The sequence below is a fragment of the Aspergillus foveolatus genome (assembly GCF_047715535.1).
Source record: "Aspergillus foveolatus strain CBS 279.81 unplaced genomic scaffold BDW70scaffold_17, whole genome shotgun sequence".
Classification (NCBI taxonomy): Eukaryota; Fungi; Ascomycota; class Eurotiomycetes; order Eurotiales; family Aspergillaceae; genus Aspergillus; species Aspergillus foveolatus.
In genome coordinates this window covers 1-27,428 of record NW_027396081.1, presented here as the reverse complement: position 1 = coordinate 27,428, position 27,428 = coordinate 1, and the positions used below count along the sequence as shown (strand labels likewise).

The following is a 27,428-nucleotide window of genomic DNA, read 5'->3' as shown; positions in this document are numbered from 1 at the left end:
GTATCATGCCATGTTAGATAGCCGTCATCTTACGCCACACTCTCCGCCGCAGCTTCTGCAGCAAGCTCCGCGCTCACCAGCGTGCTCTTCGAAACAATCTTGAGAGCCAGGCGGCTTAGGGTTATTGGACTAAGAACCTCAAAAACGGATACATCGGCCTGCAGCTCGCTGAAAATCCAATTTCGGACTTCAATCCCTTTAAGCGAGTCAACTGTCTAGATGTTAGTAACTGGACACGAAGCCGATGGAGCTGTGATAGGATAATACGGAAGGTGAGATAGAGATGAATACATACTGCCAAAGGCATAGAGCGGTTTCTCAATGTCAATATCATCCGGAGAGGCAGTCATAGCCGCGGCAACATTCAAGCGTAAAGCTGCCTCGACGACCTCGTGCGCCTGAGCGACTGTCGTGGATGCCTTTAATTTCTGTTGATTCGTATCCTTCTCAACTGCACCGAGCCCGCCGTCTAGACTAATTCGGTGGTCGAATTTGCGGTCCTGTGGCCACAGATTCAGACTGTTTCCGTCACGCCGGACATTATCTGAGAGACCGACCAGGAGCTGGTCGGGTACAGGCTCATTCTTGTCACCCACTGTTCTCCGCATCACGGCAGTGATAGTGTGCTGCAGCTCGCTGTCAGTCACCTGGGCGGCTATCCAGTGACTGTATTTACGCAGATAGTCTTCGATTGTGGAATTCTCGTTGAAGTGGCTTGCGTCCGTGACCAGGCCGACGTTGAGGGTCGTTGCGGCGAGGCCCTGTTTACGCCGATAATGGGCAAGAGCGTCCTCATAGGTATTGCCGGCGCAGTAGTTAGCTTGGGCAGTATTTCCAATGATGCCAGAGAGCGAAGAGAGAATGATGAAGAAATCAACGTCCTTGGGAAGCTCGGCGTGCAGGTTCCACGTTCCTTTGATCTTTGGGTTGACGGCTGCTTCCCACTTATCGAAGGTCATGTTTTCGAAGATGGAGTCCTGCAATCATTAACGTCAGTGGGTTAGCCGGCCACGGTGGACGAAATCCAATTACATACCCGGAGAACCATTGCCAGTTGGATGATGCCGCGAACATTCCACGATTGCTCCCGGATCTGGGTAGCCAGAGCTTGCACCTGTTCTTGGTCCGTCACGTCGCACTTCACCACGTCGACCTTGCATCCGCGAGCACGGAAGCTCTCAAGCGCCTCTTGCTGTCTCTGGCTTGATGCCCCGGAGCGGCTGAGAAACACTAGGTGGCCGGCACCATGGCTACACATATTCTCTGCAATGGTAAGCCCAAGAGCACCCAGCCCTCCAGCGAGAATATAGGTTGCATCGGGCTTGAGGTGAAGTGGTGTGGGAGGAGATGGAAGTAAAGGAACTATGGCATCTGCGGAGAACTCCAACACCACCGGTGCAGCAACTCGCTCATGCTGCTGTTGGACGACGGACAATAATGCTTCTGGCAGATCAGATACCGAAAAGACAGATACTTCCTTGATCGGGGTCAAGGCCCCTGCTCGTAGCAAATCTAGTGATCTACCCATCAGGGCGCCCAGGTGCGGGTCGGTCAAAGACTCCCAATCCCCGAAGGACAAGGTAACGTTCCGCTGAAACATCTTTGGGTCGAGCAACGACGGATGAAGACTCTGGGTAAGGTCCACGAATCGTCCTTTGGGTGCGATTAATTGGAAAAGTCTGCGAGTTGCTGGGCTTGGCGTTGCGTTGTTGATCACAATATCTAGCTGCCTTTGTCCCATCGCGGCTTTGAGGTCCGATGCCCAGTCAGTTCGGTGTGAAAGGCTGAAAATATGATCTTCAGGTATGTTGTAGCTTCTCATCAGGGTGCGTTTTTCGTCATCAGAGTTAACAGAGGCAAAGACATCACCCTTCAGAAGCTGCGCCAGCTCAACGGTCAGTCGCCCGACAGTATCGCTTGCACCATTAACAAACACAGCTTGACCAGCGCGGAACGCTGCAATATCGATAAGCGAGTGCCAGGCTCGAGCCGCAGCCAATGGAAGGTATGCAGTCTGAGCTGGAGACAGCATGTTCGGGACTGCGTGGACAGCGGCTTCGGTGACGCGCAAGTGTGTATGAAAGGGTGCGGCGTGCAAAGCAAACACCTGGTCACCGGGAATGAATCGTGAAACTTTTGCGCCAGCTCTTGTCAGGGTTCCAACTGCCACGCGTCCGAGGCCAGGTGCTAGCGAAAGCTGTTTGCCATTCAGAAAACTTTCGACTTTACTGGACTCCAAACCCACGTGAGAGACCTGGATTTCAACTTCAAAGTCTGCGAGCTTGGCTCCGAATGTCTCATCAGGGACCCAGCGTGCCTGTGATGGGCTTCCAGCCAGGGAAGTCTCAAGTCGTCGTGCTATACCAGGCGCAGACAGTGGCCCCGGGATGCTGGACACTTTCTCACCCCGAAGAGCGAGCTCGTGGTCTAAGGCCGCATGCCCTCGGGCTCTTGGAATGTATAGCAGCCCGTTGGACTCTGCATATTCCATTTCGAGGTTCTTGTCCTTTACAGAGGGCTTGATGCTGGAGTGGAATGCAGATATCACAATTTCGATCGCGTGGTCCGAAGACAAGTCCAGCCTAGGGGAGAGATCCAAGTGAGGCAGTCGAATCTGGGGCTTTTCAACGCGGACAGTACGCAGGAGACCAGTAGACGGGGCATAATCAAGCGATGCCCGGTCTGCCTCGAGCAAGCCCCCGCGCGTAATCCATAGGACGTATCGCGCGTTGGTCAGCTGGCGGAATTGTTCGAATTCTTCCGATGTCCATGATATGACAAATGGACGATCAATCTCTAGCAAAGAGATCACGATGTTTCCTGAAAGACTTCTCGCGTCTGCTATGGTATTGCTTCGTACATGGGCACCGAGACTGGTAAGCTGGGCAGTAAGCCGTTCTTGAAAGTTTTTGGCAGCCTGGGAAGCATCTACATGTTGTAGCAGTACAACGTCATCAAGGCCGCGAATGACTGGACCTATTTCCGATCCTAAGCCAGCAATTTGTAGGGTGGAGCCGTCCTGGGACTCAAATGAGATTTCCTTCTGTAGGCCCTTTGTTGTGAAATGGAGCTCGTCAGGTAAAGCATGAGTCCTAATAACAGCCATTCTGCCTTCCCGGTGCAGTAACCTTGTGACATCGGGAAGTTGGACGATAATATTCTCCTCAGCGATGACCAAATCAAACGTCCCGAATCGCTCCATAGCATGGTCAGGCGCAGCAGAAAGATCGACAGCAGTATATGAAGATTTGATTCCGTGCAGTGCGAAAGCACTTTCCGCTGCCGCAATATCATCTTCAGAAAATTCGATGATCGTGGTCTGGCCGAACCGGTACCTTTCTCCATCCTTAGAGCCATATTTCCTGACGAGATCAAAACTGCCTTTCAATTTCGAGGGACATATAACAAGTGTGCTCAGGTCTGTGCTCTTGAAACAGGAAAGTTCCAGCCAGGCGTCGAGGCGCTGCACCGCTTCAGTCATATCGCTGACCTGGTCCCCGATACTTGGCCCTTTCTGGATCAGCCACGACTCAGCTGCCGGCCCGACAAGTGAGTCCACATCCTCCTTCCATTCAAGCGTGGCAATGCGACCTTGGCCTCCAGGCGTAAGCAAGGAGTTGAATGAGGTAGAAGCACCAGCAGAGACCTCCGTGATAGTCATCCCTTCAACAATGATCTTGGGTCCTGCGGCCCAATTTTCATCCGAGACGACAATAGTCCCCAAGGTATCACGGCTGGAGACAGGCTCCGCGCGACCGAAACCAGTATACTTGGCTCCGACACCTCGAGGCAGATCCGTGGAAATGTAAATGCGGTCTACCCGCGTCGGGATGGCGGACTCGGAGAGCGCATTTCCTTCGCCTATGGCAACGAAGATTAAGTGGAAGATGGCGTCCAGCGTGGCAGGATGGATTAGGTGAGGATATTCGAACTCGTGAGGCATGACTGACCTAGTGTCTGGGACCGTGATGGTACCCACGCCGCTGTGCTGACCAGGGACTGCGGCAGCATGTACTAAGTTGCGGAATGTCGGTCCGTATTCTGTGCCGATTGACAGGAGCTGCTCGTAGAACGAATCAACATCCAGCTTCCGACATGCACGAGTGTGGATATCGTCGTATTCGTCTTTGTTGCGCTTCGCCTGCTGCACGCTGACAGCATCCTCGTAGTGGAGGCTGAACGAGCCCCAAGAGTGTTTTGTCCAGTCTCCAGTGGCGTTGACGGAGTATAGAGTGTAGTGGTACCAGTCTGGCAGGCTCTCGTGATGCCGTGTGCAGAGTCGTGTCTCGACGCCATGATCATCCAATGGGATGACAAGCCCCTTGTCGAAGTGGACATCAGAGAAAGAGACTCCCTTCAGCGGTCTATTTTCAGCAGCCAGGCGTATTGCGGCTTCAAAGGCCATAATCAGATGTCCAGCTCCCGGATACAGTACTGTGCCAGTAATGACGTGGTCTTTCTGCCAGGGACATTCTGAGACGGAGAGATAGTTTTGCCAGCTCCGCTCGAACGGGTTTTGCTGCGCCACTGGCACACCCAGTAGATCGTTGCGTGGTTCTTTTCTCAAACGCGCGGACATAGAGGCCGCAGGTTCATGCCAAAAGCCCTTTTCATGGTTCCAGGGGTACGGCGGCAGGTCAGTGATCACCCTCTCACCACTATCCCGATACTGATTTACCTCACGTATATTGATCGGATGTCCCGACGCCCATAGGAGGCCAGCTGCTGTCAGTGATGTCTCCACCGCGTTCTTTCCCCGGCTGAGGACAGATATATAAGGAAGCTGGTCTGCTAATTTGGTGTTTAGGCCCGACATAATTTGGCGACATGGCCCTTTCAGTGCCTCATGGGGCCCAATCTCGATCAGAGCACTCCAGACACTGCCAGCAGTGCGTCGGCGGCGTGTATTTGCCTTTGGACCGGGGGTGTCGTTGAGTAGGGTTGCTAGTGCACCAGAGAAACGAACTGGGGATATCAAGTTCTGCATCCAGTATGAAGCAACAAGAGTCGCTGGGTCCTCGACCCGGGTTTCCGTAACGGAACTGAACATTGGGATATCAGAAGGCTGAGGAGTGATTATGCCAACGGCTTTCAGGAATTCATCCGCAACGGTCTTCATGTGAGGCGAATGGTAGGCAACCTCCACGCGAAGCTTACGCGCAAAGTGGCCGTCTGCCTGTAGGATTGCTTCGAGAGACTTGATCGAATGATCTTCACCAGACAAGGTGACACTGGACGGACTGTTGATACAGGCAACGACTACACTGCCTTCTGGTACCCGGTTCAGGTACGAAGCGGCCTGAGATTCTGATAGACCGACGGCCATCATGGAACCTCGTATATTTTCTAGTCGAGCCTTCACCTGCTCACTGTAGAAACCTCGCCAGTATCCAATGCGTACAGCCTCGTCCTGGGATATCAATTTCGCTGCATAAGCCGCCGCAACCTCTCCACTAGAATGACCAACCGTTGCTGCAGGTTGAATGTCCCACGACTGGAGAAGATCAACAAGAGCGACCTGTAAGATTGTGCAGACAGGTTGGGAGAAAGCCGGGACATGGATGCGCTGGTCCTGCGGATCTGACAAAACCTGCACCACATCCCACTCGCAGCCTTCCCGTTCGAGAACAGCTTTGCTACGCTCAATGCTGGCGTGAAAGACAGGGTTAGAGAGCAGTTCACGCCCCATCGCGGGCCATTGCGCTCCCTGGCCCGTGAACACAAACACAGGGTTGGAGCGGTGAGAGATCCTGTTCAGTCGCGGAAGGCCGTCCTTCTCAAGCTTAGCTTTCAGGTCTTGTACGCTCGATGCCACAGCAAAGCTGCGGAAGTCGAAGGTCGTGCGGCGATCAGAGAGGGTGTATGCGAGGTCATTCATCACCATAGTCTCGTCCACGTTTTTGCTGTCTGCGAGGATATCGGCAAGATGGCTGTTCCACGAGGCTTCTGTTCTTTTAATACCAGCGCCATCATACGCTGAGAAAAGTAACAGCTTGCTGGACTGTCCTTCCCCACTATCACTGGTTGAGGAGTCTATTTCCAAACCTGAATCCGATGAGTCCTCGCTTTCCGACAGTGTTGTATGATGGTTCGCGCTCAGTCCGTGGGATTTCAGGTAATAATAGGCATCATCAAGGATAACATGCGCATTGGCACCTCCAAATCCGAACGAATTGACACTTGCCCGGCGAAGTCCCGGCATCGGCCAAGGAGTTGCTTTGAGCGGCAGGGCCAACTTCCAGTCCTCAAGTCGAAGCTTTTCATTCAGCTCCTGAAAGTCAGCCAGTGGGGGTATAATGCCGGTCTCCAGAGCTAGCACTGTCTTCACAACGCCTGCCAAGCCGGCAGCCCCCTCCGTATGACCAACATTCGTCTTCACGCTTCCCACAAAGAGCGGACACTTCTGGCTGCGATGCTCGCCGAAACTTGCGCCAATGGCGCTCAGCTCGATTGGATCACCTACAGGGGTTCCGGTGCCGTGTGCCTCGAAATACCCTGTCTGTTCAAGACCCAGACCAGCTGTAGCGTACGTTTTGCGGATAAGCTCCGCTTGCGCCTGCGGATTTGGAATCGTAATTCCCACCGTCTTACCGTCTTGATTTGCACCACTCCCTCGAATGACAGCTCGGATTGTGTCACCATCAGCGAGTGCTTGATAGAGTGGTTTGACCACGACCGCAGCAAGGGCCTCGCCCCTGGCGTAGCCATTGGCACGAGAGTCGAAGGAGTGGCTTTTCCCGTCTGGGCTCAGCATGTGCATGGAAGAGAGTTGGGAGATAAAATTCGGCGCTAAGATAAGATTGACTCCTGTTACGAGCGCCTGCGATTACTGTCAAAGCTGGTCTTTTGTTCCCGCAACAAGTGAGTATGCGTACCTGGTCAGTCTCTCCTGCTTGCAGTGACTGACAAGCCAGGTGTAGCGCATATAAACTGGACGAGCAGGCCGTATCGAGCGCGAAACTGGGGCCCCGAAGATCATAGAACCAGGAAATCCGATTAGCAAGCATAGCACGGCTTGTTCCCGATGCTGCATTCTGTGGCAACTGCATTGGATCACCGGCGGTCATCAACTCATAGTCGTTCGTCATAACACCACTGTAGACACCCGTCGCCGTCCCAGGCAATTTGCTCATCGGGATCCCAGCTGTTGGTTAAGTTCAGCATAATCGTTTATACGGATATTCCTTATCGGGACAGCCTACCATTTTCAAACGCCTCGTAAGAAATTTCTAAAAGTTTCCGCTGCATTGGGTCCATTCCTGCAGCTTCCTTTGCCGTCATCGAGAAAAATGGTGCGTCAAAAATGGCAGGGTCCTCACGAAGGTAGAAGCCACTTCGTGGTTGGATCTAGCCACATGGCATTATTAGCACATTGCATCTATCATTTCTTTTGCAAATTTTGGACTCTTAAACCTACTGTCCCTCTTCGTTCGTGGCTGGGATGATACCACGCCTCCGCGTCGAAACGATTCTCTGGAACTGCGGAATGGCCAGTTCGACCCTGTACCATCATATCCCATAGCTTGGATGGGTTAGTTGCTTCACCAGAGAACCGGGCTGCCATGCCAACGATGGCAATGGGCATCGTGGCATCGCCATAGTTCCGGGGGTCTGAAGAAGACATCGTTGAGCTTGGTGAGTTGTGTTGGGTAATGTCGAGGTCAGTAGAGCTCATCTGCGCAATGTACATATAAGTAAAGCCCATGCTGGATGTCGCCCGGTAGATTCACCCGGCAATTTTTCTGCCGGGTGATTTCTTCCTGGAGGGTTTTGCTTGGAGGGTTTAGCTTGGATGGGTGTGGCGGCTCTGCGGAGGGTTTGCGTGACAAGAACAGAGATAAGGCTAGCGGGGAAGAAAATGGAACACAATCTGCACGGTCACGGTTTACTCTATGCCTACTTGCAATCAATATCTTGCCGAGAGGTTTCGTGTGGTTTAGTGCGCAGACCAAGCTGGAGGATGTAAGATTGGCACCGAAATACCTTCTTATTATAATTTATGTGTTTTATTACGGATCAATTATATCAATATAAGAGTACTTCTATTATATAATCTATATGGAGGGCATAATAAAATCATGTCTCACAGAGTCGACGGCCTGTTCAACGTTGGCACTATAGACAAGCACATTTAGCACTGGCCAACTCACCAGATATGCTGCTTCTGACTATGTTGGATAGCCCAGTCCACAGCAGCCCATGCGGCACGGACATCATCCGCAGACCGGGGGAGATTGTGGCCACCGGAATGGGTCAAGGATCGTACCAGACGCTGATCACAGAGGCCTTGTACAAGAACAGAGAGACCCACCATCAAGCTATTGTCCTTCCGGCCGGTAATATGCACAGTCGGAATGGGAATCCGGTCCCCCAATAAGGCCGGATGGAAGACCCGCGGCTGAGAGGGATCATCCCGCTTAGAGAACTCCGCGACTGGGGTATTAGGGGAGATAAACCCCCCGGTTTTGGCAGAGTAAAAAGTTTGCGCAGTTGTCTCGCATAGGGCTCGGGTCAGCGGGTGAAGCGGCGAGAGATCCGTAGCGGGGTACCCATCCAACAGATGGATCTCGTGGTCGGTAAGATTGGCAAGGATGCTGCTGCCGAAGGTGTCATTGGGAGCAAATGCGATCACCGTAGAGAAAAACACGGCCCACCGAAAGGGAGGGGGGTGTCCGTCGATCTGGCGTTGGAGCAGATACGAAAGGGCGACCGAGCCGCCCTGGCTAAAGCCAATTATCCCGTCGAATGGGCCGGCTGTTTGTATCATCTCGTCGATGAGGTCGCAGGACTCCTGAATGTCAGCTGGCGCGAAGCTCTCGTTGTAGCATAGGAACGGCCCCTTCACGAAGGGCCCCAGTCCTGCAATCTTGTTACTTGGATGCGACCTTGCTTCGACGAGGGTATGGACCTTGGGCCTTTTGGCATTCTATCTCGCCTTCCAGGAAGACGAACTCATAACTGGGATCAGCAGCCGCCATAAAGGGACCCAGCTGATGCTGGAGGATCGAGGCAGATGTCCCGTAACCGTGTAAGCAGAGTATCTTGGGCATGATGGTGGCGTCGATAGTTAGGGAGAGAATGTTAAATGAGGACAGATATGTTGAATTTTGCCTTGAAAACTATCAAGTTCTTATATAGACCGCCTAGCGCAGTCTAGAAAACGAACACATTGGCCTTCTCCTCGCTATTCGCATCAATAGCTTCAAAATGTCCCCGAATTGCCCGCACCATCCCGTCAGGTCCGCAAACCAAGAACCCAGTGCTTGAAGACGGTTCCGGCAGTAAGTCCTGAATTACCTCTCTCGTTATCCAGCCACTAAGGCCCTTCCAGTCCGACTTTGGTTGGCCCAAAACATGGTGCACTTTAAATCTTCCCGGTGACTGAAGAACCAGTTGTTCCAGCTCCTCCCGCAAAAGGATGTCCTCCCATGTTTCATTTCCATAGAGGAGGGTAACTTCACCGGGCCAATCCCGCATTACCTGGTATATCGGGGCAATTCCGGTACCCCCTGCTATGCATGCGATATGCTTCCATGTCGGGTTCGGGGAATATCTACCAAACGGACCGCGTATCTCCACCCGCGATTGGAGCGGGAGATTGAGAAGATAATTGCCTAGCTGGCCCTTGGGGTAAACCTTGATGATCAAATCCACTTTAGGCGAATTCCCAACGGGGGAGACTGGGGTGTAGCTTCGCTGGATTTTTCTTCCGTCTATCTCGGCCAATATTTTGAGATGCTGCCCTAGTCCAATTACCAATCCGTCGCCCTGGAGCCGCACCTTGTACACATTTGGGGCGATGCATTGGCGATCCACTAGTGTCAGAAACTGCTGGGTCTTTTCACCGCTGGTGCCATATTTTCTTGGAGGAAGCGGCAAATAATGCTGCTTTATGCGCGGATACTCCTCCAGCTCGCGGTGTCGTAGCAAAAGAGTCTTTTTGGCTGTCAATCCAACAAAAGTTGCGGCAGCAGTGTTTAATGTTGTGGCACTCAGGAATCCGCCGAGAAACCCTACCCAACCGCTCGACTGAACTCGTAAAATCTGGGCTTGCGAGAGATAGCCCTGGATAGATTGCCAGGGGTCTTGCTTTAGTGTAAAGAGCAACAATGCTAGCCCTCCCGCAAGCACTAGGCTAGGTAGCTGGCCATACTTCAACGAGTCTTTTCCATTCCATGTCTGTCGTTTGGTCGGGATTTTGCCTCTATCGCTTTCGGCAATTGAAACGATACGTGAACTTTCTTCGGGTTGATTTTCCGGTATGGTTTTCGATTGCAAGTTACCGACGAGCAACGTCTTCAGTTTCATGTAGGCGTCATTCGAGTGGCCGGCGTCTTGAAAGTCTGTCGTGGCATCCTTTCCAGCAAATTGGCGGAGAATTTCATCACCTCCGGGATGGTCCTCACGATAGTCTGTTACATCGTAGACTACGCCATGTCGTTAGTTGAGCTCGTCTGCGCTGCACGGTTCTTACCGTTTCCCTCTATCACAATCCAGAGGTCATTCGGGCTGCTGTGCCGCGCGACTTCAGCCAGAGTAATGCTAGCCGGGGATGCCATGATATCTCGCAAAGATCCAGGTGTTTTCCGCAACCAAGGCCAATAGAAACCCGTAAGGTATAAAAGAGGAGAGTCTTACGGGAGGTTCGGGAGGTTCACAAAACTGACCGAGCGCAATTGCGATATAATGATATTTGGACGATCTTCGAGTTCGGTTCGCAAAGCCCATGATTCCGAGCTCGTTCAATATGACAGTCCAGACATTCTACCTTATTGGTGAAAGGGAACGCTCGACACGCGAGCTCGATGTTGGTGATCCAAAGACAGTGGACGCGCTTCGACGGGGACTAGCAGAAGTCTTTAATATATTGAATGCAGAAGGAATCGACTTTCATGATTGTCATGGCCCAATAAGTACTATCGAGAATATTTTGCGAAGTGAATCAGTCGGTATAACTATCAACGGGCGCCCCGTACGCAGCCCTCAACAGCCCCAAGGGATCCCTATATTCGGAAACCATTTTGAGATCTATCCAGATCATCTTGGAAATCACGAACGTCTCTTCAACAAGTATGGGTCCGTTATCCGGACTAACAATATGGGCAGAGTGACATACCTCACGAACGACCCAGACATTGCGGCACTTGCGTTCAGGGACAATGACTACTTCACCAAAGCACCATCGTCAGCGAATCATCCGCTTTTCGGGATCAGGGACCAGACAGCACTCTTTCTATGTGATACCGAATCCCCGGCGTGGAAAGAGGCGCACAAGTTCATTCCCCCCAGCATGACCCCTCGAGCCGTTCGGCATTACACTCCTCTACTTCAGCAGTCGGTAGACACCGTATTTAACGTGCTGGATATATTCGATAACAACGAACAAGCCTTCAATGTCTATCACTTAACAGCAAAACTAGCCTCTCAAGTGATCTGTCAGCTGGTACTTGGAGTCGATCTTCATCATTTCGACGCCGTTGACAGTCCGGTACATCCTATCATTGTTCTCCTTCAGCGCTACCTTACGCTCAATCGCCGCGTACAAACAAAGGGAGCATGGTATTCCTATCTACCATTCGGTATGTTTTCCAGTTCTTGAGCTTGGGTTTCCAGGTCTGCCGTTGCTGAGACTGTTTTGAATGTATTAACAGGAGACCCCGTCGTCCTTAAAAACACTCGAAGGGAATTATACGGTCTCATCGAGGAGGCCGTCATGACGTGCCAGAAAAGGAACGGTGGCACAACTGGCGACCTTCCTATTCAAACAGCTGCGCTACATGCAACGTGTCTGGTAGACTACCTGGCGCGAGCAACGGACGAACATGGAAACAAGCTCCACCATGAGTACATCCTCAGCAACACGCTCGCTCTAGTCGGCGCCGGCTTCGTGACTAGCTCTGCTTTCCTCTCTTGGCTCATATACTCTCTTGTCGAATACCCCGGTCAGCAAGACCGGCTCCTCCAAGAATTGGTTGATCACGGCGCCGTCTCTGATAAACGATGGACGTACGACGAGATCCAAGCCCTACCCTTCCTAGACGCCTTCGTCAAGGAAACCCAACGCATGCACAGTCCATCTTTCCAGCCAGCCCGAAACGTCAAGAAGGACATCATCCTTCCGGGCGGGTGGGCTCTGCCGCAGGGTTCAATTCTCATCCCAAGTATCCCTCACCTCCACCACCACACGGCATATTGGGAGAATCCGGACCGCTTCGACCCCGACCGATGGCGGACGGAGCAAGTCAAAAATCGGCACCGAAGCGTGTATGTGCCATTTGCGGCTGGTCCGCGCAGCTGTGTCGGGTTCAACGTGGCGTTGCAAGAAGTAAAGGTATCCTTGGCTGAGCTTGTCTATCGCTACGAGTTTGTGAACGCCACCAACGAGGGGATAGAGTATGATCCGGACTTTATTGTGATTCGCCCGGTGAATTTCTACGTTCGGGCCATTCGGCGGACGGAATGGCCAGCTCGTTCTCCGTGAGACTGCCTACGTTTTTCTCGACTGTATGTAGATCTACGTTGGGGCTAGGTTCTGGCCTTGATATTTCTCTATGTCCCTCACACAAATAAACACAATTATTACAAATTAAAATCACGGTACGTTGTAGTAGCCAATTTTGTTCCATTGGCAATATTACCTTGAACAGAACATTTGCCGGAGTAATCAAGTATATAACCTGATGCTGAAAATCCATACCCAGACACCCCAATATGCGTATAAGCCGAGCTAGTTCAGTCCGCACCCATCAAAATTTTGCTACAGGATTTGCATGAATGCAGCAGACCGTTAAGGCAGCTAGGCTGCAGCGGCAGCTTCGATGAACAGACGCTCCCATTTCATTCCAAAAGTTGCGAGCAAGGTCACAGCAGCTGCAACTATGCAGAGGATATATGTCCGATCAATGGCGGTTACAATTGCGCCGAGGACTTCATTTTGCGTAGCTGCTGGCAATTCCTGCACGAAAGTTGACCCGGTTCCAGAGATCGCGTCGACAATCGTTGAACGTGATTCATGAGGGAGGATCCAGCCGATGCCTAAAGGATATTAGCTTATAAATACAACAGCTCTGGTAATGGCTGAAGGAGTTCGGCAGTAAGAGTTACTCACGCTTCGCCGCCTCGTTTACGAAGACACATTGCGACAGCACAAGCGCAAACGTCAGTCCGTTCAGCTGCGCCGTTGTGGTAAATGCCACGGCTGCCGGGACCTTCTCCGGCTTGACCTTGGCTTGCGCTACCGCATGGCCTAGTTGAAGGTACATGCCAGCCCCCAACCCAATCAGCGAGCTGTACCCATAGGTGGCTCCTGGACCGCTGCTGGGTTTGATGGTATACATGAGAGCGGACCCTATCAGGCAGAACCCACCGCCCATGATGTACCATGGGATATAGTAACCCAAGCGGCCTGCAAGATAGCCACCAGAGACGCAGCTGAAGACCAGCAGACAGACAAACGGAAGGAGTCGGACGCCGGATTGAAGCGATTCGTCGGCTTCAGTGAACTGAAAGTACAGTGGGATCACGTACGTCGGGACCGTTACGCAAACGCCAGTACAGCAGCCGCAGACGAAGAGCAGCGAGAGCAGAGGTTGTCGCCACGAAACAAGTTCCACGGGAAAGAGTCGGGTCTCCTCCGTCGTTAGGATGCAGTATGTCTGCTGGATTCCGAACACGATGAAAAGGACTCCGCCAAGGGTGATCGCGACTATAATACCCGGTTCGCTCCAGGGATACATTGCACCTGCGAAGTTTATGCCAATGACTCCAGCAGCAAAGGCGGCAAAGAGAATAAGCGTTCCCACTAAGTCCATACGCTTCAGGCGATCGGCCACAGTTGTCCCCGCAGGTTGTGGCTCTAGCGATGGGAGGAGGAATATGTAGACTGGCGCAAAGAGGCCACCAACAACGAGGTTGATGTAGAATGACCATCGCCATCCTGCTGAGCTATCGGTAAAGGCGCCGCCGATGATCGGGCCCAGTACTGTCCCTGCACCCCACGTCAAGCCCATCGCACTCACGTACATGGGACGCTCTTGCATCGTCGTTAGGCGGGGGAGGAAGTTCATCACGCCGACGTACTGACCAACACCGCCGATGCCACAGATGACACGGCCTCCAATCAGCATATCCATCGATTGGGCTGCACCACAGATTGCCGAGCCCCCCATGAACACTGCAATGGAAAATATGTACATCCACTTGATGTTGAATTGATTGAAGATCTGAAGCCATGTCAGGACTGTGGCACTCGATGCCATCACAAAGGCGACACCGGACCAGGCGAGCTTCTCGATGCCATTAAGGGAGGATATGATAGCGGGTTGGATGTTGGCGACGATAGTATTGTCAAGCGCAAACAGAAATGTGGAACTGTAGATGGCCAGAATAGTGACAACCCATAGCAGGCCATGTATGTTGCGAGGGCTCTGGGCTTCTTTCGGTTGATCGTTGTCAGATGCGCAGCTGCTGTCTTGTTTCTCGCTATCGGTAGAGCAGCTGTGCTCTTGCTTTACTGTATCGTCTGGTGCCATGGTATCCGGAGAATACCGAAGAGATTCGAAGAGGACTCTATTGCGTGGCCCAAAACTTGGAACTAACGACTCGAAGTCAGGAAGGAGACACCGGTTTCAGCAACCTATACAAACCCCCTTAAGACGTTCACAGCGGGCCAACGTTGTCCCTCCCGGAGAGAATTGATTAACAATCACGATTTGAAATTATTCATGGCGATACCTCAGATGAGCTACATGATTCTGAGGATTTTCTTTCCATCGGATGGTTACCGGGAGATTAGGGCTGAAGCACAACCGGCGACTGAGGATCACCCGCACCAGAATGTCTCTCGGAGACATTGCTACAGTAATCTACATTAATCAGGGTCCTAGGATCTAGTTTCAGTACCAATCATTCAACTAGCTTCTAGCATTCTTTCGATTTGCTGAGCCTTATTTCGCACCTGAAACTGCACGAAAACCTCCCGAGCTATCACCGATGCTGACAAACAAACCACCCGAGCCATCTCAAGGGCTTTCCCTTCACTCCATCTGTGCCCCTATGCTTTATCCTCAGGTATATTCTATCAAAAGGTTATACTAAGAATGCCTGTGGTGTTACCAGCCTGCCTTCACATGTTTTTTTCGCTACTTCTTCGAAACCGCAGGCATACATCTCACAGCTCGCTCACAGTCAGGGCACTATGGCGGACTATGTAATTCAGAACCTCACTAGCAATCTCCAAGCCATGCAGTATGCGTACTCATCTCGTGGGGAGATGCCTGTTTGGGCTGCGAAGCTTCTGACCCCTACTTTCATGGCGGTCGCTGTCCTAACCACTCTGCCTCCGCCCGGTCCTCTACGCGTCATTGTCGGGCTTACGGCTTTCACTAGTCTATGGCTTCATGTCCTGACTCATTGGGTCTCCGGACCTGCTTTTTTCATGGATGCGATATTCATGATTTCGATCACCGTGCGCTGGCTTCTCATGTTTGTGGCAGGGACGCCCGAGATCGACTATCACCAGACTACCCAGTCCGGCACAACGATCACTTATACGGGTACAAAGGATAGCAGTGCTCTTCGTCATGTGTTGACTAAAGTGAGGTGGAGCGTGGAGCTCTGGTCGTGCTGGCGAGGCCAGGGATGGAATTTCGTGGACCAGCACCTTCCACGGGGCGCCGAACGAACACAGTCACGCTGGTATAAATTATTACTTCCTCTTTCTTGTGACGGATGACGAGCTGACTTTCTACATTCAGGGAGTTCCTTGTTTCCAATGCAGGGAGAGTCCTGTTGAACCAGTACATCTCAGACCTAGTCCGGAAGTACGCATTCTGCGCACTCTGGCCCGCTCAGGTCGACGCCCATGTCTACTTCAGTTCCCTCCCCTTGCTCAACAGACACAGCATCGTGGCGCTGCAGTTAGTTCGTGATAGTCTGATGCTGGACAGCGAATACCGAAAAGCTTCAATACTCTTCGTGGGATTCCATCTATCAACACCCGATCGCTGGCCCAGCCTCTTCGGCAATATACGCGATCTCTACACAGTGCGCAATTTCTGGGGACGCGTCTGGCATCAGATTTTCCGACAGATTTTTACAAGGTGTGGCGACATCGTCGCCAATGCTCTTAATGCGCAGAAGGGGACATTACTTTACAAGTACAGCAGGCTTTATGTAGGGTTTCTGGTGTCTGGAGTCCAGCATTATGCCTGTGCATTACTGATCCCGTCCGCGGAATATGGCTGGGGGATGTTTTGGCAGATGCCGGCCTATGCGGCGGTCATCACCGTCGAGGATATTCTTAAGTATTACGGCAGGGAGGCGGGTATTCAAGACGGCAGTAAGTTGACCTTGTGGTCGTGTATATTCAGTTCTAATTCGGCTACAGACTTTGTTCGTTTCCTCGGTTACATTTGGACGGCTTATTGGATGACCCTTATCTATGCCTTGCCTGTTGGCTTTGTGTCCGACATTGGAGGGTTCACTGGCGTATGTGCTGCCTAATTGTGGAGCGATAAAAATATATATCCAACAGCTAGATAAATGTGCATTACCAATTGTGTTTCTCCATTAAATATTCAGGGCCAGCTGGATTATCTAAGTGCAGACATATACTGCTGTAAGAAGACAGTATAATTTTGCTCTGTAATCCTTGTATTTCATGCAGTTCTACCATTATACCAGTAGTCTTGGGCTGGGCGTGCATGAGAGATCTCGAATCCGCGCGGGTTTTTGATAGATTGACAAACAATACCAACATGCCGCATAAACCAACTATTTCATGAATCAGTAACTTTATGCAGAGAATATAGCCCAACTAGGAGATTTTATGGAATATGGGTTCTTGGCGGATAACTGTTACAGATCCTGTTGGGATCTGAATCATCTGATATCAAGGGTCAAGTGCCTCAGGCAGACAATCATGGAAGCTCTGGACACAATCAGGATCTAGGGATCCTTCTCTGGGAGATACTACACTGGCAGAACTATCAGGATTAGCTACTATTCTAGACAAGGCTTTGTTATAATATTGCCACTAGGTTACATGTGTACAGCTCTATAGATATATTTAGGACCAAGAGAGATTCCCTGGATTGGGGATCCCCAAGGTTTAGTTTTGACTACTCTGGCTATTCATTCTCCCATTGTTAATTCTACATGGGGTTGGCATCCTTACCTGGTTAACAGGCCGATCTATCCTGACAAAGTAGATCCTTAACAGTAACCCACGGGTCTCCAGAAACCCGCGCGGGTCCTGACCCTCGACCCAAGCCGTGTTCGGACCTTGGACCCGTCGCGGGTTTTGTCATGGTCTAGGTGTGCACCAAAGATGTTGACAGTTGTCTGAGTGAAAAGGGTTATGATTCTGTCATTGAAAGCAAGTAATAGTCCAGCTTTGATCAATTTTGCTTGACATGACGCAGTCGTATTTTCAACAACCACATGTTGAATGAGATACCGAGTGAGAGTTTCTTGCCTATGCAGAACAGGTTGATTCGTTCGAGGAGCTGCTATTTCCGCAGCTGACCTTTAAAGCTACTCTTCTTGGACCGTTTATTCACATCATGTTGCGAGCAATTGTTTACTGACACCACCATCGCTCTGCCTTTTGATATGGCGCATCTCAGGTAGACCTCGACAAACCCGCTATTTTGAGCTCCTACCGGTGTGTCAAGGTGTACATATCTGCTGTGTTGATTTTTATTTTCAATTGACTTTTAAACTTAAACCAGCAAAGAGCTACACAGGTCTGGTTTGGTGTCCTTTGCCACTACTTAGGTGTTACGGTAACTTTTTTACTCGATTGAGTAATGGAGGTAGATCAGTGGGTCTTTATTTCAGTGCAGCCCGTTTGGTTCTGGATAATCCCCTGATCGAGAGGCTGGAACCGGCTTGTTGAATTCTTTGGGAGCCAGCAGATGCGTACATTGGGAGGTGGTGGTGCCAGCTCTAGGCCAGAAAGATGCGCAGGGAGGTTGTCCATTGTAAGAAGGATTGACCGCTGGCCAATGTGTTGGTAGAATTCCAGGAGCCATCTCGCATGATAATTTGGTTCATCCAGGCATTTTTGTTCCATTGCCACTGAATCCCGATTGCTGTGACATTTATATTGCGAAGAGCTCGTGGCGTACGTCGTTTCCAATTACCCAGATTGGTAATCGATCAGTTCCGGAGGCATTGACAGAGCATATTATAGATATCCGACTCTTATCATTCCTGATTCCTGGCCTATTGATGGAAGATAGACCCCGAGAAGGAGGCATACGCCAGAAAAGCCCAGTTTCATCCATATTATAAATATCATCCTCATTATATTGGCCAGCAAACGTACGTATTGCCTTCATCTATTTCGCAGCCTCTTCTAGTACTGAGCTAGCTTCTCCATGGTATGTCCGCTGCTCGATATTATAGCGTTGTTTGAATCGATGTAGCCAACCACTACTGAAGGCAGGTGGCGGGTGATCACGATACTGAGGCAGAGAACTCCAGATTTGACGTACTCTCTCAATACGGATAACACCAGTGATATACGCCCCTTTGCAATCAAGTATATGATGCCATTCATAAAGGTTAGCTTCAAGGTCTCGCCACTGGCCAACGCCCTTGCGAGTTGCTGAGGATGGATTACATTCAGAGTCAAGGTATTGATATTGCTGACTGAGGGTATCAGAGATGGTAGACTGGCTCAAGCGGTGACTATAACGAGCTTGAAATCATGCTATACAGGCCTTCTGTGTTGGACGAGGAGACTGGCTATGAACCCAGTCTCTTTAAAGCCTACCGTTGGACGTCAGAAAGTTTTTTGGTGGAGCCATATATTAATAAGATATCCAATAAGAATGAGCTTTCAGATAGACAATATGGTTCTCGATATATCGGGGATCGGGGTTACATAGTAACGCGAGGTATGATCATATAGAATGGAACTGATCCCGCGATGAAATATCGCTAAGCGAGATTATCGGCTAAACGAAGATCGGCTTGGCGGGCCCGCACTGTATGTAGGATCGGATCTTCCCTCCTCCCGCTCGGATAATTGAGTTAGCTCGAGCTTATCGGACTATGGTCGATGTACAGGAGAGGCAGGTCTGAATGTGGACGATGGACGGGAACAGCCAAGGTCACTAGAGGTAGGGGCATACCGCGGGGTAGCGTCACCTAACAGCCGAACGTTGAAGACAGACACGCATCTTGACTGTTTAATGGATTGTCTGTAGAACCGTGAAGGTGGAATGCTGCTGTGTAACAACCAAGCTGTGGATACCCTGGAGTGACCTCGAGTGGTCGCCAATCCTTCTTCATAACGCAATACGTCTACCAGGGTGGTAATGAGTCCAATATTAGGCTAGTTTTCTGTTGAAAAGATTGTATTGCTCGATAATTAATAAACGATCTGCTCTAAGAAGGAAAGCCAATGAAAAGGCAAGTTTTATTATAAAGGGTTTTAATGGAGAGTTGGCTTAGGAGAACGCCAAAGTTGCCAGATATCGAAGCGTCTGGACGATTATTGTTTGCATTACCAAATATTCTCGAAGCTCATCACAATTATCGATGTAGCAAATATTTTCGAAGAGTGTACTGCTGAAACCGAAAAGGGACCGGTTTTCCTGTTCGGAAGCAACCGGAGAGCGCCGCATGTGGTAGATACCTACTACGGAGCCTTGCGTGCCTAATGTGGGTTATCTGCTCTGCAGCGGGAAGGATTTAATTATCACTTGGACTTATGGCGTAAGCAAGACAGTAATCTCATTGCTGTTTGCCAGCAAAACTACCCGAACTGGGGTCCACGGGGCTTCTGCATTCATAGTTTCTTGCCGACGTTTAAGTGCTCTTCAGCTTGAGAGGCGAAACTCGGGTAGAAACGAATTGATAAAAAGCAACTAGATGGGCCATATATATAACTATTGAGCATCTACTTTTTCTTACTTCCTCTCACTATCCGCGTACATTGTTCTGCATTTCCTTTCCTCACAGTATGACGCGGCAAATTCCGCTCCTAGCGCTATCGTGGCTTGAATTGATTTTCTTCAGCTGCTACTACGGCGGACTAGCGGGACTGGGATACCATTCCCTCTGGAGGATTGCACTTCGCCGAAGGAATGTGGCACTCGCTATCAAGTCCGTTCTGCAGACTGGGCGTTTTGCGGATGGAACGCCCCTAACGCGCAGATATACTAACTTGAAATTTTTGGATAAGAAATTGGTTCCTGCGGTAATCTTCTACGACGGATTGTTGACTGAAACATGCCCACTTTATCGCTTGTTACTGGTGGACATCCATTCGACCATGCAAGCGATGGCACTTTGCATGCTTGTCAGCACCAGATCCAAGTCGTTATCCACTATATCTTTGCTGTGAGTCGGGTCCTTCTGTCTTGAGTATAACGAAGCTCTAATAATCTACCGACGGATAGCTTGCCAACTTTTTGGAATGTCTTCAACCAGTTTTACGGTGCTGCCTTCGTCTACCCCCTCTACCTCTTATTGGAAGCAGTAACGACTGGCTTCAACCCTCTGTATCCGGTCAAGACCGAGATATCTCGTTCTGCGTTATTGGTGAGCGCTACGATCGGCTCTTTTTTACCGTTCACCTTCCTCTGGCCAGCCTTTCATCGGTCTGGCACGGAAAGCCGACAACGTGCTATTGCGTTATACCGATTTGCCCCGGTAGTGTTCTCACTTCTGCAGATCGTTGGAGAGAAGGCGTTGGGCGCGCAAGTGATCCGTCAGGCAACCTCTCAGGCTAGCCCTTATTTGGTTGCCGGCTGCGCTGCCACAGTGGGGCATTGGTACGCTCTTGGAGGAGCTGTAGTTCTGGCCATGCGGCTGTCTCCCAAAAAGGGCCGCTTGGGGGCTCTTACCTTAGTCCTCCAACGGCTTTATCTGCCCCGCTCGGCTAAAGAATCTACTCGCTTGGACGCCTCTGTACTCGCTCGCGCAGCACACGAATTTCTGCAATACGATATTCTCGTGCTCGTTGCGGCTTATATTCCGTACGCCTACTATCTGCTCGCGCCCCTCAAACTAGCATCGCCCTTTGCGATGGTTGTATCCCTTGTGCTTGGCACCATTGTTTTAGGGCCGGGGGCGGTTCTGGCTTTCGCGTACGGGGTTCGCTGGCGTCTAGCTATCTCAGAATAGGCAACTTAAAGCAAACCAGAGCCGATTCGTTTGTGATATGTGATTCTGGACCTCGGCCGACTAAGCCAAGTACTTTTGCAAGCACCGAGTCAGGCGAAGTTGTCTCGGCCGCTGTTCGCCACGCCAAGCCCTTGTGAGGACACATTTGGGCAACGCGCAGCAATGCGACGTAGCGAATCCAGAAAGATTATAGGAGGACTCTGGTGAAGGTACCTTTTGGCGTTAGCTTGACTCGTTAGCCTGTGTGATCCTTCTGCAGTTCGGCGAAACCAACGCGGCTGGCCATGCCTCTTACTGTTCGATGCAACATTATCATCATCAATCCTGCAGATCGCGTTCAGGGGTTCTGATCCTAGCGGTCTCAATCTGCATCTGAGGCATGGTAGCGAACGGCTTACGCCGAGCTCAGAGGGTTTTGAGTTGGGAGCCTATATTATTATGCACTTCAGAGAAGTAGATAAGGAATCCAGTTTGTTTGCTTATACTGTTCATACTTTGAAGACCTCGCACTTGATGCCTGGTGCTTCAGGCAGTAAGAACTTTAGTCCCTCCCCAACGTCAATCGCAAACAAGGCAAACCCAGCAAACAATGCAAACCGAACTGGCCTGTCCCCTCGATCTTCAACACGCAACCCTCCTCAACCCAGGACAGTTCTCACCATGAGCTCGGTGAACCCATCATCCACGCGTTCAGAGCTAGCCGGTAACTGGGAACGCCTACGCAAGTCCTGTGATACCTGCCAGGAGGCTAAGGTCAAATGCAGTCAACACAAGCCGTCCTGCCACCGATGCCTTCGACATCGTCAGCCCTGCGTCTACAGCCCGCAACGTCGGTCGGGACGTCCTCCCAAGAGGCCCAGTCCATCCAGTCGCTTAGGACCTGAATCGAACAATTCCGGAGATGACATTCAAAATGAAAACACCATACAGCGAACGAATCCAAATGCCAATATTTCCAATGACTCTGCCATGACCGACGCCGGGGCAGTCGATCCCCGGGTGCTAACCGGCGACTTCGCCGCAAGTAGTGGCATAGATCCTGTCGACGACATCTTCCAGACATCCTTTGAGTCCTTCCTCGCAGACTCATTGTCTCCTAAAGGTGGACTCCTGCCAGGATCTCATAGCAATCCAACCACACCCAACGGCTTTTCGATGAATTCGCCCTCCATCACTGATCCATTCGGCGCCTTCCCGTTTCTCATAACAGACCACAACTTGCCTATCGCCGCGCTCTCATCGCATGTTCCTCCAATTGACCAGCTGCCCGTACTAAGCGCCGGAGCCTCGAATACAAGCAGCGAGTGCGGTGATTGCGGTGCGAAGTGCTATAGCTCGCTATTACAGCACCTTCTCTTCCTCCGGCAGACGCTCCCCGAGTCCACCAGGCCATCAATAGACGTGATAATGCAGGCTGAGGGCCATGTCCGTGCTTTACTCGATCGAATATTAGGCTGCAACGCATGCCTGGGCAATCGCTCGTCTGTCCTGCTCATATCAGCGATCACAGAGCGCATAGTCCAGATGTTAGACTGGATCATCGAGGAGAAGACTCTATTGGATACTGAGAATATGCGCTACAACCGACGAACATTTAGTTCATGGGGGCGCCCTTCCCGGTTACCACCTCATGGCTTTAATGGTATGCGGAGGAACGTCTGCCACGTTTCACTTCGCGTGGGTAATACTGAACTGGATGAGGACGCCAAACAGTATTTTCTTAAGAATTTTATTTTGCTTCGACTGAAGAAACTCGCAGTTAAGGTGCAGGAAGTGAGACGGACAGCTACCACCCGTCCAGGCGATTGCATATACCGCGCTGCGGAATTGGTGCTGGCGGATTCGATTCAACGACTGGATTATCTTCGTGGCCAGTGTCAGTTATGGGAGTGAGATGTAGCGATTTTATGCTTTGAAACTACGAAGTTATGACCGGATTCCCCTGATTGAAGCTTATACTGTGATATCCCTGTTTGGAATAGATTTACTCTGCATGTTGACTTGGGTTCAGCCATTGCTAACCATCAACTGTCTTATCTTTTCTCATTTGCAACAGTTTTTAAATACGTCTCAGACTAACGAACGAAGTGACGTCCGGATTACCTCTTTCAGTTCATCCAGGGACGCCATGTGGGTGGCAGTTGCCATCCAGTCAGCTCTAGATTTACCTCTCAATGGCCTAAGTTCCTACTGTATTCCTGTGTTCAGTGCAGCGGTTGCAATTGTTTTGTTGATACCATGATCACTTCCCAACTCTCTCAAGAAGTCTCGCAATACCCTCTGGAGTCGCCTTCCACTGCTGATTCTGGTCCAGTGAGACTTCCAATTCTTCGTTCCAAATCCTTTCAATCAATTCGCGATGCTGAGCCGTGCGAGGCGTTATCTTTGCTGGGAATGGGTTGAGACACACGATAAATCCCGGTCTCAAATCGTCCTTGTCAATGGGGATCTTATTTTTATCATCGTCTGTCGCTTGTATAGTATCAAATCCCCAGAGCCAATGCGAGATGACGAGAAACAAACTCCTTTCGGCAAGATGCTGTCCGGGACAAACTCGACGGCCGGCTCCGAAAGTGAAAAGAAGCTGCGCATCTCCGTTGGAGCTGGCATTGGGCTTTCCCTCCCATCGCTCCGGTCTAAACTTGTCTGGTTCTGGAAAAATATCTGGGTCGTTGTGGAGGGCGTGCGAGTTCATTATCAGTCCAGTTTCCTCGGGAATGGTGTATTTTCCCCAGTGTACAGGTGCGTTGGCGGCGCGGGGAAGCGATAGTGGAACTGACGTGATCCAACGCTGGGCCCTAGTGGGAATCAGATCAAGGAATATGTGGAAACGACAACTGGATGTTTACACTCACTCTTGGATTACCTGTTGGACATAAGGGAGATTCGCCGCGTCCTCGTCGGTGGGTAGCCGATTCGGCCCAACAACACGGTCGATTTCTGAATGGTCAGTCTATGACGTACTTTGGGGTGGTGGAAAAGAACATACCTTCCTGAGCTTTTTTCTGTGCTTCAGGATGGAGACACATGGCCGCGACCCAGTTGATCAGGGTAGATGCGGTAGTGTCGGTTGTGCCTGTCAGCAAGTGATGACCAATTTCCGCACCCTCGATCTCTGAAACTCCTGGCCAGCCTTGCTTGAGTTTTTCTTGTATCGCATGGTTGACGGAAGGGAGCACCTCTCCCTGACTTGTCCGCTTTGCAACATCCGAATAATTCCTCCAGATGAACTCACGATGCTTTGCGGCAATCATGCGGGCCTGCTTACAAACAGGGAACATCCATTCCGGCAGCTTCCACAGGAATGGCCAGGAATCCAGAAATGCACCGCGGACGCCTGTCTCGGCCAAGTCATACAGATCCTGAATGGTCTCCTTCACACGGGGGTCCGCGGCATCAATAATTCTCCTGCCATTAACCATTGTCATGGCCACACTGTTACTGTAGCGCTCAATGTGGTCTCTCCATTCCGTCGGCTCCCTGAGAAGATCAAAAAGCAGCTGGCGAGTCTCTAACTCCTGATAAGGTAAGTACTGCTTCGCCGCAGTGTTGTTGAGCACGGCCTGCCACATTTTGCGCGACTGTCGCCACTTCTCTCCATTGTTCAACCCGGGGAAGAAGCCGTCGCGCATGAGCAACTGGAATCGAGAGGGCGGACGATTCTGCGACCTTGCTCCCTGCTTGATGAAAATGTCTCTCACTTCGCGCAGCCCGCTGACAACGACGTGCGCCGTGTCGCCTAGCATCACTGTATAGACAGGCCCGTATTGCTGTGCCCATTTTCTGTACTGATATTGTGGGTAAAGCAGGTTAATCTGACGGCGTTAGTTATTTGGCTGTGGACATGCACGCTCGCAGACCCTTGGAGAATGTACCTGTTTCGTATTGCCCCAGATGAACTCGGTCGGCGGTCCAGGTGGCAGTCCCTTTGGGCGCGAACCAACACGTAGAGCTTTGATAGCAATGAAGCCGATCAGTACAACGAGTGTGCTTCCTAAGAGAGGCACAGAGTATGGAACGTTGAAGACGCCGAGGGCTGCCATTGTCATGATCAAGTTGTCGATTATGGTAACCTCTTAACACCTACTCGTGGCTTGATATGTCTATCTATCACGATGAGCTCGTCTGTTTTCTGATCCCGACTGATTTGTAATTGCTCTGGGTTTGCTTGAAATCTCCCGATGAGTCTGCATATCGGGGCCGGGAGGTTTCCGCCCAACACCAGGATCAGAATATCCTAGCCTATCGGAGTAGAGGGTGCCTAGTAGCCGAATGCCAGCAACAAAGTAGGAAATTGGAAGTGCGAAAGACCAACAAAGTAGAATCACTCAGGTACTATCTTTCCCAAGAGCGCCAAAACCCTTGAGAGACACTGACTAACGGCTCCAGCCCCTTCGCGCCCATACAGCGCCGCTCCAGCTCCTACCCCTCCTTCCCCCACCACATCAGTCTCTGAAACAACGTCCTTCTCTCGAACATAAACTTCTCGCAATAATGAGCTCAAGCTTGTCAACACGGCATACACAATCTGCCGGGCGAGCAGCGACTCTTCTTCATTCTGCAGCGTAAGCGATCCCAGCGCCATGGGGGTTTTTACACAGCGCCAGATCGATGCACCGGAAGAGGAGGGGCGGTCTCCGGCGAGTCCTGCTGCCCCTATTCCCGTGGCGCTAGGACTATTCTCACTGCTTCCTGTACCTGCACCTGCCGTAACAGCATCGTCAACAAGACCATAAGCTGTACAAGCAGCCTGACAGATTGCCAGAATCGAATCCGCTAGCGGGACGAGCCCTGCGGGACTGTAACCATTTGCTGTCGCAGAGGTCTGTCTTGCACCTTCGAGGCATTTCGAGAGGTCCTCTAACGGTCGAGTGAGTGTTGGCAGGAGGCTGAACTCGTATGGCCCGCGCGGAGGTAGCAGCGATGATAATTGCCCCAGTTCGGTTGCACAGGGGCCTTCTGACTAGGTGGTCGGGCGTCGTTAATTGGAAGCTTAAAAGTAAAACAAAAAAAAAAAAAAACATTGGCTAGATGATGGAAAGAGGTCCTTACCCGCCGGGTACTTGAGAACATTGCTCTCTGCTAATTGGAGAGCCGTTAAAGGTCGTTGTCTATGCTGCGTCGACTGCAAGGTAAGTTCTGTGGTGGTGTGATGGAAAGCTGAGAATTGTGGCTAACTGGCCAGTAATCGACCCCTCCTTTTTGCACACAGCCCTGCTTAATTCAACAAATCAAGCACCTCTATCTTTCACCTACTCGAGACTAGTTTGTCACCTGGCAATTCATCATGGTCTGCTAGTTTAAGCCCTTCTACGTCAATCCCATTTATTAGGGAACTGACCCGGAGAGCCAGAGTCGTATTCCACCTGCTCCTTGACTTAGGAGATGCTTTCGGTTCAGCAATTTGCCGACAGATCCTTGAGATGAAGATTGAAGGCTCTCACGTGTTCGATGCAACTTGTCGGGGCATACTGCCCTCCGGTACAGCGTGGTTGCAGCTCGGTTAGACCTGATTTTTTGTCGCGCGATACAAAACCAATTATATAAGCAGCTTGGCAGTCTTGTGACCGTCACGCGACCACAAACACGCCGATGATAAGGAGTACTCAGGTCACGCGAGCTGTTCCAAGAAACGCGTGACGCTTACCCCCTGGCATGTGACAGCCAAGACAGTTAGTCAGCATTATCGCGTCGCGCGACCGGCTTAAATACCTTACAGCGCTGTTGATATTCATTTACCTTTATTTCTCCCTTTCTTGCTCAATATGCCAAGTGGTTAGCAACTGCTTAACAAGGAAATGGATAGTGATCAACCAGATATTAATATCGACAATCTTCTAGATATCGGGAGCTCTAGCTCGGGACTCGAGGTATGTTACTACCTTTAAATGGTTAACAAGCGGTCACTAACCACTATATCATTGCAGGACCGTAGAATCCTGATTCCCTAACTAATGCAAAATCATCTCCTCTTACAACACTCCAAACTGAGTATATTGACAATCTGCCAGAGTATCCAACTACCCATATTCAAGGCCATGTTACAGGCTATGGCCTGGGTCTTGGTTATCGGCAATGCCCTCTGTCACGGCCTCGCCGCCGTTCAACACGTAGTTTATGCCTTGGTGTCTGAGGTCACATGATTCAGCTAGATTGTCGGGGCATACTGCCCTCTGGTACCGCCTGCCCCTGGGGTCGAGCTCGCTTAGTCATCATTCAGTAAGCTAGATATAGATAGGCGGCCATGTCGGCCATCCAATAATGACAATTGTCCATCCCTTTCCACA

The 27,428-nt window shown here is 50.9% G+C and overlaps 9 protein-coding genes across 9 annotated transcripts; 3 read left to right on the top strand and 6 right to left on the bottom strand.

The window, feature by feature from the left end:
• Positions 1–29: 29 nt before the first annotated feature.
• On the bottom strand, positions 30–7,624 carry BDW70DRAFT_158877 (type I polyketide synthase; the record flags this gene model as incomplete). Its single annotated transcript, XM_073740600.1, has 6 exons — positions 30–211; positions 296–977; positions 1,037–6,820; positions 6,876–7,144; positions 7,203–7,347; positions 7,418–7,624. The coding sequence occupies 6 exons, from the start codon at positions 7,622–7,624 to the stop codon at positions 30–32; spliced, it is 7,269 nt and encodes a 2,422-aa protein (XP_073597021.1).
• Positions 7,625–8,083: 459 nt separating this feature from the next.
• On the bottom strand, positions 8,084–9,050 carry BDW70DRAFT_158876 (serine hydrolase FSH; the record flags this gene model as incomplete). Its single annotated transcript, XM_073740599.1, has 3 exons — positions 8,084–8,099; positions 8,151–8,859; positions 8,909–9,050. 3 exons carry the CDS (start codon positions 9,048–9,050, stop codon positions 8,084–8,086), a joined length of 867 nt encoding a protein of 288 aa, XP_073597020.1.
• Positions 9,051–9,153: 103 nt separating this feature from the next.
• BDW70DRAFT_158875 (uncharacterized protein) lies at positions 9,154–10,559 on the bottom strand (the record flags this gene model as incomplete). The annotated part of the gene is made up of 2 exons (XM_073740598.1): positions 9,154–10,427; positions 10,475–10,559. 2 exons carry the CDS (start codon positions 10,557–10,559, stop codon positions 9,154–9,156), a joined length of 1,359 nt encoding a protein of 452 aa, XP_073597019.1.
• A 181-nt stretch (positions 10,560–10,740) lies between these two features.
• Positions 10,741–12,481, top strand: BDW70DRAFT_167040 (cytochrome P450; the record flags this gene model as incomplete). Its single annotated transcript, XM_073742144.1, has 2 exons — positions 10,741–11,579; positions 11,652–12,481. Exons 1-2 carry the CDS (start codon positions 10,748–10,750, stop codon positions 12,479–12,481), a joined length of 1,662 nt encoding a protein of 553 aa, XP_073597018.1. The 5' UTR covers positions 10,741–10,747.
• A 203-nt stretch (positions 12,482–12,684) lies between these two features.
• On the bottom strand, positions 12,685–14,703 carry BDW70DRAFT_134016 (putative MFS transporter). The gene is made up of 2 exons (XM_073736417.1): positions 13,109–14,703; positions 12,685–13,035 (listed from the first exon to the last, which is right to left on the bottom strand). Exons 1-2 carry the CDS (start codon positions 14,529–14,531, stop codon positions 12,797–12,799), a joined length of 1,662 nt encoding a protein of 553 aa, XP_073597017.1. The 5' UTR covers positions 14,532–14,703; the 3' UTR covers positions 12,685–12,796.
• A 383-nt stretch (positions 14,704–15,086) lies between these two features.
• BDW70DRAFT_134013 (putative toxin biosynthesis protein (GliH)) lies at positions 15,087–16,524 on the top strand. The gene is made up of 3 exons (XM_073736416.1): positions 15,087–15,696; positions 15,756–16,339; positions 16,388–16,524. Exons 1-3 carry the CDS (start codon positions 15,197–15,199, stop codon positions 16,501–16,503), a joined length of 1,200 nt encoding a protein of 399 aa, XP_073597016.1. The 5' UTR covers positions 15,087–15,196; the 3' UTR covers positions 16,504–16,524.
• A 3,451-nt stretch (positions 16,525–19,975) lies between these two features.
• Positions 19,976–23,034, top strand: BDW70DRAFT_149362 (Zn(II)2Cys6 transcription factor domain-containing protein; the record flags this gene model as incomplete). The annotated part of the gene is made up of 3 exons (XM_073738994.1): positions 19,976–20,118; positions 20,415–20,993; positions 21,789–23,034. The coding sequence occupies 3 exons, from the start codon at positions 19,976–19,978 to the stop codon at positions 23,032–23,034; spliced, it is 1,968 nt and encodes a 655-aa protein (XP_073597015.1).
• Positions 23,035–23,383: 349 nt separating this feature from the next.
• On the bottom strand, positions 23,384–25,184 carry BDW70DRAFT_158869 (cytochrome P450; the record flags this gene model as incomplete). Its single annotated transcript, XM_073740597.1, has 4 exons — positions 23,384–23,939; positions 23,997–24,081; positions 24,131–24,956; positions 25,017–25,184. The coding sequence occupies 4 exons, from the start codon at positions 25,182–25,184 to the stop codon at positions 23,384–23,386; spliced, it is 1,635 nt and encodes a 544-aa protein (XP_073597014.1).
• A 102-nt stretch (positions 25,185–25,286) lies between these two features.
• Positions 25,287–26,538, bottom strand: BDW70DRAFT_30128 (uncharacterized protein). Its single transcript, XM_073743709.1, has 3 exons — positions 26,483–26,538; positions 26,194–26,433; positions 25,287–26,104 (listed from the first exon to the last, which is right to left on the bottom strand). Exons 2-3 carry the CDS (start codon positions 26,212–26,214, stop codon positions 25,466–25,468), a joined length of 660 nt encoding a protein of 219 aa, XP_073597013.1. The 5' UTR covers positions 26,215–26,433; positions 26,483–26,538; the 3' UTR covers positions 25,287–25,465.
• Positions 26,539–27,428: the final 890 nt, after the last annotated feature.